Source organism: Ictalurus furcatus, chromosome 18, assembly GCF_023375685.1.
Source record: "Ictalurus furcatus strain D&B chromosome 18, Billie_1.0, whole genome shotgun sequence".
NCBI lineage: Eukaryota > Metazoa > Chordata > Actinopteri > Siluriformes > Ictaluridae > Ictalurus > Ictalurus furcatus.
The window spans coordinates 18,155,102-18,173,537 of NC_071272.1; the positions used below are offsets into that span (position 1 = coordinate 18,155,102).

Consider the following 18,436-nt stretch of genomic DNA (forward strand, 5'->3'; position numbering starts at 1 on the left):
TAATATTCATGCTTGTGCATGACTTCTATAATCTTCTGTAACCTCACACTGACTATCATTAATGATTAAGCCTCAGAGAAATAACGACCAAAAAAAACCCCACAAGTGACTACAATAGTAAAGAATAAAATCAGCTTTACACATTTCACATGTGACACTGAAAACGACTCTACTGATCATTAATCATTATGCATCATGTACAATTAAAAAGAAAAGCCACAGTAGTCTGAATTTCTCTTGCATTCAGGATGACAGTGCAGTGATGAATGGCAGGTAACTTAATCCTTCTTTTTCTCATGACACACAAAAAATAAGGTCACTTTATCGCTGCATGATACAGTATGTCAGTCAACTTCATACATCAAAATCAGATTAAAAGAAAAAAAAACATTAAACTGAAAAACACTGACATTAAATGCCATCATTATTCACTCATATGATGTTTGCCATTTTAACTGATAACAGAAAAACCCCCAAACATAATAGTGTGTGGTTCTGCTTTTAACCCAGCACCTGGCAAAGTTAATTTCAGAGTTTAACCCTGGCCACAAGCCCATCTGCACCGTACACAAAAAAACCTCATATGTACGTAGCAAGTCATTTAATGAGAATAAATATTAGATTTAATTACAGTATGTGAATGTGCAAGCATGTGTAGGCGTTAAATAAACCACTTAAATGGACGGAATATTAAATTAAATCATACTTCACTATGTAGAGTTTTGTACTTCCTTAAATATATATTTCCTCCCTAGAAGGTCCACTCTCAACCTCTTTACATGTGAGATGACTCCAAACTTTATTACAGTTTATTTTCTGCTGAAGACACTAAACCTTTCAACCAACAAATCTCACTTGAGCACTCAAACACCGTATATATTCTATATATTTTTTTATAATATGACAAAATTTACATCTGGGACTAATTACAGTTTATCTACAATGTGAGACTCGCAAATTCACCTAGGTAAAGTCATGGCAAAGCAAAAGTAATGCTACCAGAAGCAGACCTGCCAAACCCAAATGGGGTCAAATGCAGTAAACAGTTCATTTAATAGGAACACCTGTACGCCAGCCAATTATATGACAGCAGTGCAATGTACAAAATCATGCAGATACAGGTCAAGAGCTTCAGTTAATGTTCACATCAAACACCAGAATGGGGGAAAAAATGCAACCTCAGTGACTGTGGCATAGTTGTTGTTGCAAGACGGGCTGGTTTGAGTATTTCAGAAACTGCTGATCTCCTGGAATTTTCACTCACAACAGTCCGGGAGTGGTTTGAAAAACCAAAAACAACAACAACAACAACAACAACAACAACAAAAACTCCAGTGAGTTCTGTAGAACTTCTGCAAGTGGAAATGCCTTGAGAATGGTCAGAGGAGAATGGCCAGACTGACCGGAACTGACAGGAAGATTATGGTAACGTAAATAAGTACTTTCACAACTGTGGTGAGCAGAAAAGCATCTCAGAATGCACAACATGCCAAAACTTGAGGTGGATGGACAACGACCAGGCAACATTTATCCAAGTTTCAAGCATTCAGTTTCGGTAAGCCTGTAATCATAAATGCTACGGCTAAATTATAGATGTTGGCACCTCTAGATATTAGCAGTAAAAGGAATGCAATCAAAATTAAGTTCTTGTAGATATTTGAATATTAATTGCACCATGCCTGGGGTGACTTAATGCTTGGGTCATTCAGGTTTACATAGTAACTGACCAGCGAGCTTCTCTGTATGCAAAGAGAAGAAAAATCCAGTTTTTGACATGCAGCATTTAAGAGAAAAAAAAAAAACCCAATTGTTTCACTACTGTTTTAAATGCCCTTGCTGACTCGGAAGAGTGTGATACCTACATCAAACAACAGGAGGCAGGTATAACAGGAAGAGCGAGCACACCCCCGTTGCCACCCCACTCCAAATCCCATCTATGAGAGATTCATGCAGAAGTGAATCATACGTAGCTCATGGTGATTTAAATAAACACTGTAGTGCTTCACCCCGGGGAAGTCAAGGCTAACCAAATCTATTTAGGTTCAGGAAATATGGAGCAACTATGAACACAAATACAGTAATGCCATTACACAGCCATTCATATTGCATCAAGATATAACAAATCAGATGTTTTGCGACTGTATGTCTGATTTCCTTTGAACTATATACAGAACCAACTAGCTAAAAGCTACAGTAAGTAGCAGACGGTAACATAAATCCCAATGTGAAGCAACAATCAAACGTGAAATATAAATTATTTCATTGCTCCTATTTACACAACACCTTCTGCCAATTTTTGCTCGTCTGAAAAGGTCAAATCGCAATGCCTTTTGGGTAAGTTCCTTCTCCTTATGCCTTATAATAATAATAATAATAATAATAATAATAATAATAATAATGTTATAGAAGGACCTTTAACGTTTATCCAAGGGGAAAGAGAGGGGAAGTCAACGAGGGAGCAATTAAACAGTATTGGAACAGGGTTTTTAGTAGTTACATACTCTCCATTCAAGGATACAACATGAGTACCCATTACTGTTGTGCATTCTCAGCATAATGTAACATTCTACATTCATGAAGGATACAAAGTCCTATAATGTCTCCTTACGTGATGTCAGATTGAGCAGAACATAACTTCAGCCTCCTTTCTGCTCTTCCTGCCGTAATGTGTTTACACGTCATCAAAGATTCTGCTCTGTGAGGAGGACATGGAGAGATACCGTCCTCCTGTGTGCCTGTAGTGTAGCGAGAGAATGAGCAAAAAAGAGGGGGGGGAGTGGGGAATCATAAAGTCAGCACATTAGTATTTATCTGAGCACACATCTACATGCACCAGCATCACAACATGGCTCTGCTAAAACAGCTGCCTGTGTGATACTACTACCCCCACCTCAGAGTTAAATCCATTATATAAACTGCAGTGCTGCTGAATTCTCAAACCTGATTGGTCAAAGGGTGCTGATTAAGTATTTATTACAGCAGCTGTGACCGTAGTCATATTAATGACCTTGTTCTAATCCTTTCAATAGTGACAATATACACACAAACTTGTATTATGGGCGCTATTTGACAAAGACAAGTGGATAATTGTTGATATGGTGATGTTTTCTGTGAGAAGATGTTTATTCAACATTTATAGAAGGAGTCTCTAGTGTCAGTGCTTTGAAACAGTCAGTTAACGACTGTTTAAAGCTCTTGGTTGTTTCACAGACATTCTACAACATTAAATGTAACTATTAACAGATAAAAGTATGACATGTTCTTTAATAAAAAAAATTTAATTGTTGGCAAATTGCTGTTGTATAAGAGGAATAAACCACTTCAGGACATTGGAAAATAATTAACTTCAGGGCTGTAACAGTAACTCTGCTTTGCATAAATATAACCCATCCTGACACGCCTGCAACCTAACCCTAACCCAGTTTTTGCACCTGACTTTTTGGAACCTAATTTTGTTGGGCAACATGCAGCGCTGAAAATACTAGTACCACTGTCAGCTTGGTGTCAAGCTTTCAGACAAATTTAAACTGACTGGTGGCTCCAATACATCAGGGGTTCTCAAAATTATTTGCACTTTTCTCAACTGTTTAAGCCAATCAGGACAGATTTATTACATGAACACAATCCAACAATTAAAACATTTGTATTCAGTTTATTTGTAAGGGTTAAACCACGGCTAGATTTTAATGCACGACGTGGAGGCAAAAAAAAAAAAAAAAAAACACCCGATGCGAAGCTGTGGCTGCCTCCGCGGAGTGCATTAAAAGTGCGTAATGCACACCTAGACATGGATTATCCTGCTTATACCATGGTCACTTGCCAGCACTGACAAATTAAAGCTGTCATTTATGTTTGCAGTGCAAACTTTGACTGAAAGGATAAAAATAACAGTTAACTTTCATTACTTATTTTATATACGGGTCATTAGATCTAGAATTATGCTCGATCTAAATCATACACAGAGATAAAGTAGTGCAAGAAGATTCAATTTATTGAATAAACTATAATATAGTTAGAGAGAGAGAGAGAGAGAGAGAGAGAGAAAGATTGTGCGTGTGTGAATTACCTGTGTCCGTGCCACATCTCTACTCATAATGAAGCTGTGAGTTTAACTATTGTATGCAACTGTAACTGTATGTTACTATGGTTACAGTTGTTTATAGGCAGCGCATTAATTTAGAACAGTGATTCAACTGACTGGAACTACCTGAGAATTCAATGGTATGAAAGCAAACCTTCCAGCCAATCAGAATCAAGTATTCAGACAGACCATGGTATAATATTATTTATTTACTATACTGATAGGAGGCAGTGAGTTTTTATTCCTGACATAAGTTTACTCTGACAAAAGACATTAGGACCACGTTGACATTTAGTTGTTTTTAAAATGTCGAGGTTTGGATTAAACCCATTCAATTCAGGGGACCAGTCATACAGACTAAAATTGATAAATATAAGAACTAAAAAAATCATGGGTTTTGTAATAGTGTGAACATACTACTGACAAATTTGAGCTTACTAGTTAGTCTGATATCTCTGGTTTCATCAGAAACAACCTGTATCTCTCTTACTCAAAAAATACAAAAACAAGAGTGATGCTTTAAAGACAACATTACTTCCATTCTGCGATAGCAGATAGTTGATCAGGTGGGTAGGTAAGTGAAAGTTGACCAACAGATCAAAACTAATCTGAAAACCAAACCTGTTGGACTCCAGCGGGTCGTCACTGACTGTTTCTGCATTGAAGTCCAGAGGCTCCGCGTCCTGCAGGAGCTCTATATGGTCTCTCTCAGAGCGCATACCTCCACCGCGAGAGTATTTAGCCTCTGTGGAAGAGTGAGAGGGAATAAACAGGATGTTACAAAAGTCGAGTCAGCAAAAAGTCGGTGTATAACCGAGATAAATGTGGTCAGGGTATGAAACTCACGTCTGTTTGAGTTGGAGCCGAGTGCGTCAGCGTAATTGGTTTCTTTCATTTCAGAGGCAGAGGCCCGGTTTCTGGCTCCTGTTTCATCTCTCTGCTGGCCGTAGCGCTCTCGCCACTCCTGTCACAGAGGAACCCTTCAATTAGGGTTTATTCATTCATATCCAACACATCTGAATCAAGACGTAGTTAACATAAAAACATAACAAAAACATCATAAAAAGCATAAAACCAAAACTTTTGCAATCTTTTCCTTTAAAAACAGGCTGCACAATTAATCAACGTGAACACTATTATTGGCTTCCAGAATTAATAAAGCATGACCACAATATTGGTGAGATATTTGTGGAAAAAAAAACACTTTAGAGGATTGTTACTGTACTGTATCAGTGACGAATGATTATTAACAGCAGAACTCAGTTTTGTTCCTCTTTTACCACAGCAATTTTCCAGTTACTGTCATTTTTATTTATTAAGGAAGAAAACATCATACTTTTTTTTATCCATTTATGTTATAACATGTAGAAACGGTCATCCCTTTACTTTCTTTTGAAGATGATAAAGAAGAAAAAAGCAGCTTATTACAGAAAAACCACAGAGTTTCCTGTGGTGGAAAATGTACTGAATGTTACCAAGTGCTGACACTGGAGACTACTCATAATTTATAAATGTTAAATAAATACAGAAAGCTTCATCATATTAACAAATGAAAAAAAACAACCCAGTTTTTTAATCTGCTTATTATTAGCCTTAGATGTGCAGCATCTGCTATACATGTCCCCGTGAATGAGCGGTTACTATAGAAACAATAACTTATTAGAGCAAACGCATTAACATAAACCTGTGATTGGAATTAAACTGGAACTTCTGTATGGATGCATGTATTTAGTTATTTATTTATTTCTGCATATTCAACATTTAGGTGAGCTTTCTCTACTTAAAAAAATATGCAGGCAAAAAAATTCATAATAAAGTGTAATAACACTATTTTGATTCTAATCATTTCAATAGTAACCAAAATAACTGTGATGATCATTTTAACCTACCTAAAATGTCTGTTTATACTGCTTGAACTGATTGTTGTTAGGTAAGAATAAAAAAACATCTTAATCTTAACATAAACATAACAAAATCATAGAAAACTTACACTTAATGTTTAAAAGATCAAAAAATAAACTTACTCTTCTTCTGTTCTCCCCATCCTCTATCCTTTGCCGTTTTCTTCTCTCTGCACCAAATAAACGAAACAAAAAAAGCATGGAGAGGTTTCTTTGCAGTGAAAACGAAGCATTTTGTTCTTATATGCTTGTAGATTATTGGTGTAATGCTCCTAACTCTAAACCCCAACCCTAAATATGCACTCACCTCTGCGCAGTAGTTCCCTGCCCTCATCGATCAGGTCAGAGGTCATCTCATTATCTCCCATAAACTGCTGGAAGCCCAGGAGGTTCAAACAGCGGGTACCAAGGCTATAGTATATACACCATTATTTTATTTTATATATATATATATATATATATATATATATATATATATATATATATATATATATATATATATATATATATATATTCTATTCATAATTAAATAAGTTCTTTATTTTCCAGATCACAGTGCTTTGGTGAAAATTATCTCACACTGGTCTTTGTTTAGCCCCTGTGTATAATTTCAGTGATTGTGTATAATAAAGTGACAATCCTTATATTAATAGGTTATTATAAATAAATGTGGTTGTTGCTATGGTTATGTCTCAACGTGTTGTTACCTCTCTGTTATTGATGAATGTTTATTCTGCCTGATGGAAATGTCTCATTATGATACAAGATTTTTAAGCTGTTAAATTGAGTTTTTGGACGATATTCTGGTGGAATATTTGAATGACAGACCTGAAGTATGTGGCAATGCAGAGGATGACAATCAGCATAGGATAGTAGATGTAAAATCCATTGGCAATAAAGGAGAGGACACGCATCGACCCCATGATCTGTAAAAGACATGATCCAGATGAGAGAGTGTGAGAGTGCTAAGTAATGAATAAAAGATGACAGGACGTGCTGTTAGGAAAATAATCAGCAACAGGTTTGTGAGATACACACTGATGCAAAGTGGAACTATTCTTACTACTCTGAAGTTGATTATTTTCCTGTAATAGTGTGTCCCGATTTTTAAATTTGAGCTATTTATCTATTTCTCAATACTAACGATATTTACGTTGAAGTACATTCTATCCATTTATACTGTTATATTGTTATATCCATGTTATATATCTATTAATAGTTAATGTTGTGAAACATCTGCAATATTATTGATCATCACATTTTATTCATCTATCGTTATATTTAATGTTGTGGAATGGCCACGATATTATTGATAATCGCAATATTTTAATATGGATATATTGTGAGAATTATTTTTAGATATCGCCAGCCCTAATGGAATCTTAAATTTTTTTTTTTTACCGTAAAACCAAAGTGAGGAGCAGTAAAAGACACACTGCTGCTGGTGAGACTTACTGAAGTGTAGGCTGTCTGCTCTTTTGCCTGGTGAGAGATAGCCGAGTCCATGTGAATCAGGCCAAGGAAGTTCAGGCATAGGGGCGGAGTCAAACGGCAAAAAAGCCTAAAGAATAATTACACTTTGGTGAAAAATGAAATGAACATAAAGTTTCCCCCTCTTCAAACATATCTGAACAGCCAAGACATGTTTAATTTGCCAAGTTTGCTTGTTTAGTTTAAATAATTAGGCTATTGTCACTTAAAAGTATACTTATAGCTACCAATTTGCTGGCACTTTTTTTAACGTAGTGCACTGCACCGCATTCTGAAGGTGGAATTTTATGTTGTGATTTAAATAAATAATTTTTTTTAGTTCAATTTGATTTATATACTGTATGTATTCATTCACAGAAGTCCTAATTTATAAACTGTTTATGTAAAGTATAATGATATCTTTTAAGATGAGTGTGATTATTAAGACATGCGGTTTGCACAAGGCTAAACTGGTAGCTTTCAGTTGCTTCTAAATTAGACATCAGATATGAAGCAGGTGGCTGGTAAACTACATGTAGAAAAAATGTAAAAATTAAACAAAATGTTTATGCTGTATAAACGCTTCCTTTTATGCTCTTCTCTGTGGACCTACATGCCGCTGAACTGAAGGCTATAGGCGTCTGTCTGATGGTGTGAAGCCAGGTAGTAGTAGTTGAAGACACGGATCCGAAACACAGTGGAGTACACGCAAGTGCACAAGAAGAAGATTGTGATGAAACATGCCATCTAAAGGACAAATCAGAAATATCAGCATATGAGAACTGAAAGTAACAACCCAACCAAATTAGGATGAAGCTGCAGATGTACAGTCCCCTCTGTAAGTATTGAAACAATCAGGCCAATTTGTTTTTTGCTATACATTGAAGAAATTTGGGTTTGAGATAAAGATGAGTATGAGCCAATAGATCAAAATTTCAGCTTACATTTTCTTATATTTACAGCTCTATGTGTTAAACAACCCACCCACATTTCAAGTGATTAAAAATACTGGAACATGTGACCAACAGGTGTTTCTTGTTGCCCAGGTGTGCCCTGATAGATAGACTGTTTAAGCAATTAATAGCTCTGAATGCCCACCCTTACTTGGAGCCCTGGGTTTTGTTTGTGAAGACTGTATTTGTTGTTAAAAAAGGATAAACCCCCATGATGACCAGAGAGATGTCTATGGGAGAAAAGCAAGCCATTTTGAAGCTGAGAAAAGAGGGAAAATCTATCAGAGCCTTGCATGAGCATTGAGGCAAACAACAGTAGTTGATGACAGAAACATTATGAGAGCTGTGGAAAAAAAAAACCCCAAAACAACACAGTCAGTAACATCACCAACTATAGGGCAACAACCACAGGGCAGGGTTGAAGGTATCACAATCCAAACCACAAGATGATGCCAAATCACAAGATGCAAACCACTCATCAGCAATAAGAATCTGAAAGCCACAAATAAATACAGAGATGAGCTACAAACATTCTGGAACCAAGATTAACCTCTACCACAGTGATGGAAAGGCCAAAGTGTGGAGGAAGAAAGGATCTGCTCATGATCCAAAACATACAAGCTCATCGCTCAAGCATGGTGAAGGTAGTGTCATGCCTTGGGTTTAAAGACTTCATCAGGGAGGAAAAAGTGGACGGTTTTAGTCTGGCCATGTCAACCACCAGACCTTAACCCAATTTGAGCATGCATTTCACCTCCTGAAGAGGAGACTGAAGGGAGAAACACGCCCAAAACAAACAACAACTGAAAGAAGATACAGTAAAAGCATTGCAAAAGAAGAATGCAACAGTTTGGTGAAGTCAGTGGGTCACCAGCTTGGTGCAGTTATTGCAAGCAAGGGATATGCAACCAAATATGAAGAGTTATTTACTTTAAGACAGTCTGTTCCAATACTTTTGCTCACCTAGAAACTGTGTGGTCTGCCACCAACGGTGCTATGTTCGAAGTTGTTTAACACATCTAGATGTAAATATCAGGAAATGAAAGCTGAAATTATGATCTATCGTCTGATATTCATCTTTTGATCTCAAACAAAATGTCTTCAATGTAGGACCAAAAACAAACAAACAAACAAACAAACAAATAAACAACAACAACAACAACTGCCGTTGCCATTCCAATACTTTCAGAGGTGACTATATTACCAACAGTATTAGCTTAACAATCTTCTCTGTACGGTTGATTCTGGATTTAAACACAGAGCTGGGTTTGGCTTACTTCGATGTACAGGTAGTTGTAATCTTGTTCTGCGAGCCGGATAAACACAGCGAAGAGAGAGAGGACAGGATGAGTGCTGAAGAAGGTGCACTCAGACCAGACCACAGCCACAGAGAAGAGGGACAGGACCACGGCCAACACACGATAAAACCATTGCTTCAGGAAACATTTCCAATACCATTCTAAAAAAACACAGGGAACAATACAGTAACGTACAAAACGGCGTGAATGATCTACTTCGCTGCTGTGCATGTACTGGTTTCTCAGTTTATTTAGTGATTTATAGATGTCTCATGCTGTACTGACCTACAGTAGGTGTGTAGATGTACCGAGTGAACCAATTCGCAGGTTCTGTTGGTGCAAAGCTGTGGACGAACTGGCGAGATGAGCTGGTCTCATTTTTCGCCACGTCTTCCAGGTGAAAGGCTTGATCGAGAAGAATCTGCCACTGTACCTGTGTACGGTTGTGTCTCTGCACAGCGTAAATCACCTGATGGAATGAAGTACACATATGATCCAAACATGAGATTTGCATCCAAACGCTGTTTAATTATTATTATTTTTTAATTATGTAAGGAATACATTTGGAATGTTCAGAGTAAAGAACCGCAACCACATTTCTGAATGGAAACACAAGTAGAAGAGAGGTTTACATTTCACACCTGCTTGTGAAGCTTCACCAAACTCCTTTCACTGGGATAAGTGTTCTGTTTATCGTCAAAATCTTCATAGTCATCCATATTCCTGCCCATCTTCTCCTGATATTCAACAGGACACTGGAAATACAGGTACAGCATTTAATCAGACTGCATGTCATTATATTATGTTATGATTTGGACAATAAGTCCTTTTTATACCTCAATATATACAATATGTTGCTTTGTTGTTGTTGTACCATGAATTTTTGTTTGTACAGCCTCGAAACAAAATTATAAAAAGACTCCTTGATAGACAAATTTCACAATATGATACATATTGCCATTTTTTGGCCGGCAATACAATTCTGAAGTAAAAAACAAACAAACATTTATCTGTTCCCAAATTGCAAGAACATAATGCAGAAGAAAGGTGCACTGAATTAGTGAATTTAACATGCAAATGTCCGTACTGAAAAAATATGTTACATGCATTAGCACTGTATATTACGTTTAGTTTGTTTATTCAGTGAGACTTTCATTCTGTGCGCTCACTGGCAGTTCAAAGTTTCAATTTAAATCCAAATGAAATCGGAAGCTATAAATATCTCCGTGGCATGAGATATTTCGCCAGTTTATGATTGACAGGAGGAGTGGTTGTTGGAATTCATGTTTTCTCCTTGCATCAGTAACTGACACAATGATGGGAATTTGATCTCATTTTAAGTGAAGCAGTACTATCAGCTCAGTTAACCAGTTTTTTTTTTTTTTAACCCAAAGCTGATGAAAGTCATTGATCTTTGCCTATCAATCACTTAAATTGTTCAGTAAAACCATACTATACATTCTGATTGACAATATAATATTATGCTGTATAAAACAATTTAAATAAATGTCAAAAGCCCTGCTATTATAGTACAATGCCTGCACTTAACCTTCCTTAAACTAGCATTCAAAGAATATTCCTGTACCTTAATATTCACCTCCTCAATATATTACAGGTCATAACAAACAGCAGTGAAGTCGACAAAACCTTGTGCAGTTTCGGATTCAAAACACACCTCACTATTCTCACTAGAATGTCTCCAAATCGATCAAATTCACAGGATGCCTTTTGGTCACGACTGCACACTATCTGATTAACAGCTATAGAGGATTGAGCACTGCAAAAATATGAAAGCATCTATAATGACACTTCAGACATGAGTCAGCGCCCAATGTTCAGGTAAAAGGACAGACTCAAAGAACTGACTCATTCACGAATGACACACCGCTAACTGACATTTTGGTGATTTCACAAATGAATGATCAGTCCTGTTTTAGAAATGTGGTGAAGCAGAACACTGAAAAACAGTTCAATAAAATGTCAGCATGTCTGATCACATACATGTTTCTAGCATAAAATTTAACTGTAATCGATTCACAGTGACAAACTTTACAGTCAAGAAAACGCATCGATAAAAAAATGAAAGCCGCAAATACTGTGTATTCACATTCTGTTTCCTGTGACCCACTTATACACACTTCTTACCTTTCTAAGGATTGTATCAACATACTTCCTGAAGGGGTGGTTATACTTGATAGACTCATTGACCTTCCTCACCTCCTGTATTATACAGAAAAAAAAAGTTTAGCTCTAACATTCTGTCATAAAGATAAACACAGGTATTACAGTCACAGTTATTATATACTATTAGGAAAGTCACATTTGTTTCATTACTTGTGGCTGCATGTAGATTTTTGCTTTTGTTTGCAAAAATGGCCTAATCGATATATATTAGCTGGCCAAAAAAAAAAAAAAAAAAAAAAAAAAAACAGCCACTACTAAAGCTCCATTCACTTATTGGATTCCATTCATTTATCGTCACATCATTCCATCATTGATTATTTTCCTGTAACAACACACTCCCAAATGTTTTATACCTTACTTCTTAGACATCAGGAAATCAGTATCGGTATAATTTTCATGTCGCAGGGCTTTAGTAAGCATGCACTGCCCACCTCCATGACGTCCTCCAGGTTCTCCTCTGCGTCTGCTTTCTCCGTCATCAGCTTAGCTGCTTTGAAGTAAGTCTTGATGAGCAGGTGTCCTTGTTTAGACGCTTCCCAGTAAGAGCGTGGGATTTCCACCAGGCCGTAGCCCATCAGCAGCACCAACAGGAAGAGACCCCACGTGTTGGCCGCTGTGATGCCGATCGTCTGCAGCTCGTACCTGGTAAAAAGATGAGTTCAGATTCTGTCATAAACCACAGTGAGACAAGGCCAGTGTGTGCGCTGCATGACTGCTGAGGTGCTCTTACCAGGACAGACTCCACTGAGGATGTACTGCTACGTAGATGAGCAGGGAGCCGAATATAAACAGGTAGGTGCCGTAGTAGATGGCGTTCTCGATGAGAGCAGTCTTTATTTTGCCTGTGATGGAGAAGCCCCCCGAGCGGGCATACGACTGCATAAAGGGCAGAAGAAGCCTAGAAACAAACATGCACACGCACCAGATTAAAACAGCTTGTAAACATGCATATAATCAATGCAAATTATAGAACAATGAGTTATATGGGTACTCGCTTAGGATCCAGATGAATAAACATGCAACGGTTCATTGTCTTAAATAGCAATCAACTAATAAATCAAGTGATAAGCTTAATTATAACCTAATAATCAATAAAATCAGTCATATAACAAGTGTGAAAATTGATGCATGTGAAATATAATCTGCAATATTTTTACTGTGACCAATGACAACAGACGTTGTACTACATGATCTTACACACACAGCTGAAGTGCGGTTACAGAAGAAAAAGTTATTTAAGTTAACAAGACAATAAAAATGCAGCTTGTCTTGTTAACAGGAAACGGGAACGCACAACCTTCTCAATCCTGAAGATTTTCCCGTGCTCGAAAAATCAAAGTTATGGCTTTAAGCACGAACATTAGAGACTCTTTCCAAACATGTTAAATTAACATCTCCTTACAGAAAACATCACCATATCGACAATTATACATGTTCTTTAATCCATTTATGTGGAGCATTTGCCGTGCCCCGGGGAATGATCACTTACTATAGGAACTATAACATATTAGAATGAGTGCATTAATATAAACTTGTGATTTGCAGCAGCAATAGTGTCAAAAGTGTCAGAACTACTGTTATAGAAAACTGATCAATGCATCCTGACCAATCAAATTTGAGAATACAACCGAATATACAATAAAACATGTTTCTTTAAAAAGAAATGGTCAAAGAATCATGAAAATCGTGATCTGGGGCCAGATTCAGGAAAACCTTCTTAAGAAAGTTGTTAAGATAAATTTCAAGTTCATAAGAATGTTCCTGCAATTTTTGAAAAATTCTTAAGTTCTCAAATATTTTCTTAAAAACATCTTAATTTTTTTTCTTAAGAATAAAATGACAGTAGTGTAATAGCTACAACAAATTCAATACTGCCAAATATTAAATGTATCAATTTATTATCCTTTTTATTTTTAAGTAGCAATCACCTCCTGATCATTTATTCAAACGTAAAGGGTTCGTTTAATGACATTAACCAACATAGGAGAATTTACTTGCTGGAAAGTAGAAACAATTCAGCTTATTTGAAATGGAGGAGAAGAAAAGAAACAAAAACTTCAGTAGGCAAGAGCTAAAATATTGTAGCAGTATTCTAACATATAATAAATAATATTACAAGTTTTATAATTGTGTAATGTTTAATACTTGAAACAACCCAATAAATTCATTTAAAAAAATCTACCACAGGTTATTACGACTATCCTGATTTTAAGAAGTTATTTACAATGATTTTTAAGAACACTATTTTCAAGAATTTAAATTTTTCTTAGGTTTTATCTTAGTAACATTCTTAAGAAGAACTTTTGGGAATACAAAATATACGTAACTTCTTATTTCTAAGGTAGAAAATAAGAAGAAAATGTCAGTTAAGAAGAATTTTATTTTGTGAATCTGGCCCCTGAATACCAAGGCAAAAAAATGTAATAGATATACTTTTTTTTTTTTTTAAACAGATTACAGTAGCATTATAGTAGAAAAATACTGTGCCATGAGTAACAAGTAGAAGATTTATTGATTTATTGTCATGTTTATGGTCAAATTCTAATTACAAGGTTGGCTGATCATCCAAAAGTGAAAGCATAGGCAGCAACATAAAAGCAACGAGAAGGTCTTGGTCTCTCGGTTATACTTCAAATGAAGTCTGTATTTTGATACATGTGTCAAACTGGAAATGGTTTACAAACTGAAGAGTCAGTGTTTTCTGTTCTCATTTGAGCCAGTGAGAGTTTTCGTTTCCCATTAAATGTCTCTAAGGATTCTGGGTTGCGGTGTGCAAAACTGTAATCTTACCATTTAAAAATTTACAGTGTCACTGTCTATAGATCAGTAATCTTTGCCATATGCCCAGTGAAACCCCTTACAGGACTGCGTAAGAACAATCCAATAAGGTTTTTTTCATTCCCCCAGGCTTTAATGGTAGAAAGAGTGGGTAAGACCATTGTCTGTCATATCAGATGACATTTACAACATGGTCTATACATCATTGTGTTTCTTGCGCATAAGGCATCATGGGAATTCGGGACATTGTGAAAAGGCTGCTTGAAGTTAACAACACCAAGAAAGCTGTATTCTAGTACATTCCATTTTAATGATCTTACAGTGCATCTCATGAGAGCTGACCTTAGTGCTGCGTCTCAATTTGCCTACTATCTGTCCTAGATAGTACCCGAGATTAGAATTAGCGTGTCCCAAATTGCAGTATATTGAAATGGGTATCCCAAAGGTACCTGGATGGGCTACTATTTCTGGTTCATTTTCAAAGTGTGGATCCATGGACACTTTTACAGCAAACATTGCCCACAACTCCTTGCACGAGGGAGGAGGACTTTTGTGATGATTTGCTTTTTGACGCATTTTAAGAGAGGTGTAAATGAAATGTGAAAAAATAATTCAAGGGAATGGTAAATCATTAGTGCTGAAGGAAGGAAGGGACTGGGCCCCTTAGTTCCAATGAAGGCTAATGTTAATGCTGCAAACATTTTAGACAATTGTATGCTTCCAACATTGTGGCAACAGGCCCTTTCCTGTTCCAGCATGACAATGCCCCTGCACGCAAAGCGAGGTCCATAAAGTTATGGTTTGATGAGTTTGGTCTGGAAGAATTCCAGTGGCTTGCACAGAGCTCGGACCTCAACTCTACTGAACACCTCTGAGATAAATGGGAATGTCGACTGTGAGCCAGACTTCCTCGACCAACACCAGTGCCTGACCTCACTAATGCTCTGTTAACTGATTAGGGAAAAATTCCCACAGACATGCTCCAAATCCTGTAGAAAGCCTTCCCAGAAAAGTGGAGGCTGTTATTGCCTCGAAGACCATATTTTGTTTTATGTCCTGTCTCCACCCATGTCCTGTCATTGGTTGTCTTTCTCATGTGTCCTTATTGCTTGCACCTGTTTCCATTTGCCCTTTGATTAGTTTGTATATTCAACGCCTTGTGTTTCCGTGTTCAGTGCGAAGTAATGGTCAGTTTTTGCTGCCAGACTTTGCCAAGACTTTTGTTCCATATGGTTGTGCTCCGGTTATCCATCCCATACTATTCCCTGGTTTCTGTATTTGGACTTCCCTGAAATTGCTGTTCATAGATCGCCTGACCTCTGCATGTTTCCTGTTCACAGTTTGATTCACGTTTCGGATTTGTCTGTCTGTCCTTCTAATAAATGCCTCTTACTGCACCTGCATTCATCTTCGCCTCCTTTACGTGACATTACAGTGGCAAAGATAGCATATTAGACTGAGTGCATTAACCTGGGATTTGTTTGGTGCACTACTGTCAGAGCTGCTCTTCTAGAAAATTAATCAACACCTTCTGACCAATCAGAATCAAGAATTCAACAGCGCTGTGGAATAATACAAACTCATAATCAACAATTGATCAGAGGACAACAGAGCAAAGGAGCGACAAATCAACAAATGAGCATTTGATAGGACCTAATGTATGTCTGCTGATTAGGAGGTAAGTCAGATAGTAGTTACTATGTAGAAAAAGATTTCTAAATAGGCTGTTTAGCAGGTTGCTAAGATTAGTTATTAGGGAACTGTGTTGCCATCTCACCATGTAAGACACTGTGAGGTCCAGTACACAACCCTCCAGAAGACAGGCATGATCCCATCAGGAATGTAGCTCCATGGCTTGTGACACACTGTTGCAATGCTGTGAAATGAACACAAAACAGTGTGCCTTCATGACTTTACATCATTTGTGACCAGCATCATCATCATCATCATCATGACATCAAAACGTGTAGCAGAGTTTTAAAAATAAAATGAATCAATGTTTCAACTACGTTCATGTATAAAAAAGTGATGCTCAAAGTGCTCGGCTGATTTACACCTGCATATGAAAAGAAACGAGCAGTAAAACGGCAGCATAATGAAGAGATTCATTCATGTTGTTTATGTTAATAAAATCAAGAGATACTTTCCACCCAAAGATCACAAAATCTCCTCTGTGATCATGATTATGTTTAGATTTATCCATTAGGGCTGGGGAATATGATGATATATTATCAATAGAGGGTACACAGTGACGTCACTTTTCCGCTGGAACATGCCCCCCTCGGCTGGACTGAATGGCAAAACATCCAACAAAATGGCTGGTTTTAATAGGGGAAGCTGTGAAAACGCTAGTATAACTAACGATTATCAGCTTAAATTAAAGGGAGTTGGACTCAACAGTGACCCTTACAACTTGCCCAAGAACCTATGGTCCATGAACTGGCATGAATTGGCATGTGGCCAGAAATCGGTTTTCCCCACATTTATATATACCTGAAGCCTGAAGGCATACAAAAGCTTTGATGCTTGGTCCTACTTCAAGGTGTGATTTGTTGGAGAAATTAAAGTGACAAGCACACCAATAAACATTCTGGTTGTATGTACACATTTTTATTTTTTTCTATAATTTTATCTGGTAAACTGTAAGCTAGCTAGTCCTAGATTGTTTGTAGTCAACACTGTGAAGGTAAAACACAGTAAGAGAATGAATGACCCCCATTATTCATCAATGGAAATAGACAACGTATAAAAAGAATTGTGTAGCAAATTATTCAACATTGTACAACAGAATACCACATGTCAAAAGAGCTTACACTTACACTGCTAGACTTAATAAAAAAATGAGTGAATAATAGGTAGGATATGGACTTTTTTTTTGTTTTTTTTAAAAAACAACAACAATATTTTCAATATTCTGAATACCACAGTCCTTGTGTAAATGCTTCTACAAATAATTCATGAATAAATCTGTTCATATCCAGCTTCATAAACGAGGCCCACTGAGAGTATCATTGGTATTTTCATAACAATTACAAACCTATCGGAATCAGCAGAGCCCAAGTTTCCAGCAGAAGTTCAGCAGAACTTCATAGTGAATTTTTTAAACTGTAAAATGTTACAATTTTGTACTAATTTTTAAAATAAAAATTCTTTCCTTTTCAGTGTTAAAACAATCTTTGTAGATGTTAAATAAAAGTATCATTAAATTTCATTAATCGCAAATTTAAACATTTTATTTATTACAAACGTGAATGTGTATAGTACAAAATAAATATAGTGTTATTATTATTATCATCATCATCATCATTATTATTATTATTATTATTCATAATAGGCTGATGAGTCATACAGCCTCACCTAATAGTGGGTGCAACAGTTGCATTTCCTGTTGTCTGGTTGGAGATCTGAGGTCCCGGAGTGGGGGCCTGATGGCTGCTTACACACTGCCTGTATACTGTCTGAGATATCGAATAAAAAACCACAGTGAGATTTAGTTGTGTGTGATTGTAGTATGGTGAAGAACTGAAAACAATGTAGGGAACAGAAAATATTAATCAATCAGCGGAGAGATGTCTACTGTCTGTTCTCTCTCTCTCTTTTTCTGGAGCCATGAGGCTAATATATGTAACAGGTCAGGAAACATAATTACCTCCAGATTAGCATCATGCAAAGTGCGTTCCTAAAGTACAAGTGCGAGCCTACTCAATTAAAAAAAAAAAACCACACAAGTAGATCAAATTCCTCTTGATTTTCCACCTCCAGGACTACAGA

General features: G+C 36.7%; 1 protein-coding gene across 1 annotated transcript in view; it reads right to left on the reverse strand.

Annotated features, from left to right (window-relative positions):
• Positions 1–117: 117 nt before the first annotated feature.
• Positions 118–18,436, reverse strand: part of lmbrd2b (LMBR1 domain containing 2b) — a 21,176-nt gene continuing 2,857 nt past the window's right edge. Inside the window, exons 3-18 of the mRNA XM_053648232.1 lie at positions 18,023–18,123; positions 16,443–16,541; positions 12,618–12,785; positions 12,319–12,529; positions 11,849–11,923; positions 10,345–10,458; positions 9,989–10,172; positions 9,683–9,864; positions 8,066–8,199; positions 7,438–7,543; positions 6,811–6,908; positions 6,290–6,393; positions 6,106–6,152; positions 4,928–5,045; positions 4,703–4,826; positions 118–2,735 (exon numbers count right to left, since the gene is read on the reverse strand). Coding sequence (XP_053504207.1) covers positions 2,672–2,735; positions 4,703–4,826; positions 4,928–5,045; positions 6,106–6,152; positions 6,290–6,393; positions 6,811–6,908; positions 7,438–7,543; positions 8,066–8,199; positions 9,683–9,864; positions 9,989–10,172; positions 10,345–10,458; positions 11,849–11,923; positions 12,319–12,529; positions 12,618–12,785; positions 16,443–16,541; positions 18,023–18,123 — 1,929 coding nt within the window. The 3' untranslated portion in view covers positions 118–2,671. The remainder of the gene's footprint in view (positions 2,736–4,702; positions 4,827–4,927; positions 5,046–6,105; positions 6,153–6,289; positions 6,394–6,810; positions 6,909–7,437; positions 7,544–8,065; positions 8,200–9,682; positions 9,865–9,988; positions 10,173–10,344; positions 10,459–11,848; positions 11,924–12,318; positions 12,530–12,617; positions 12,786–16,442; positions 16,542–18,022; positions 18,124–18,436) is intronic.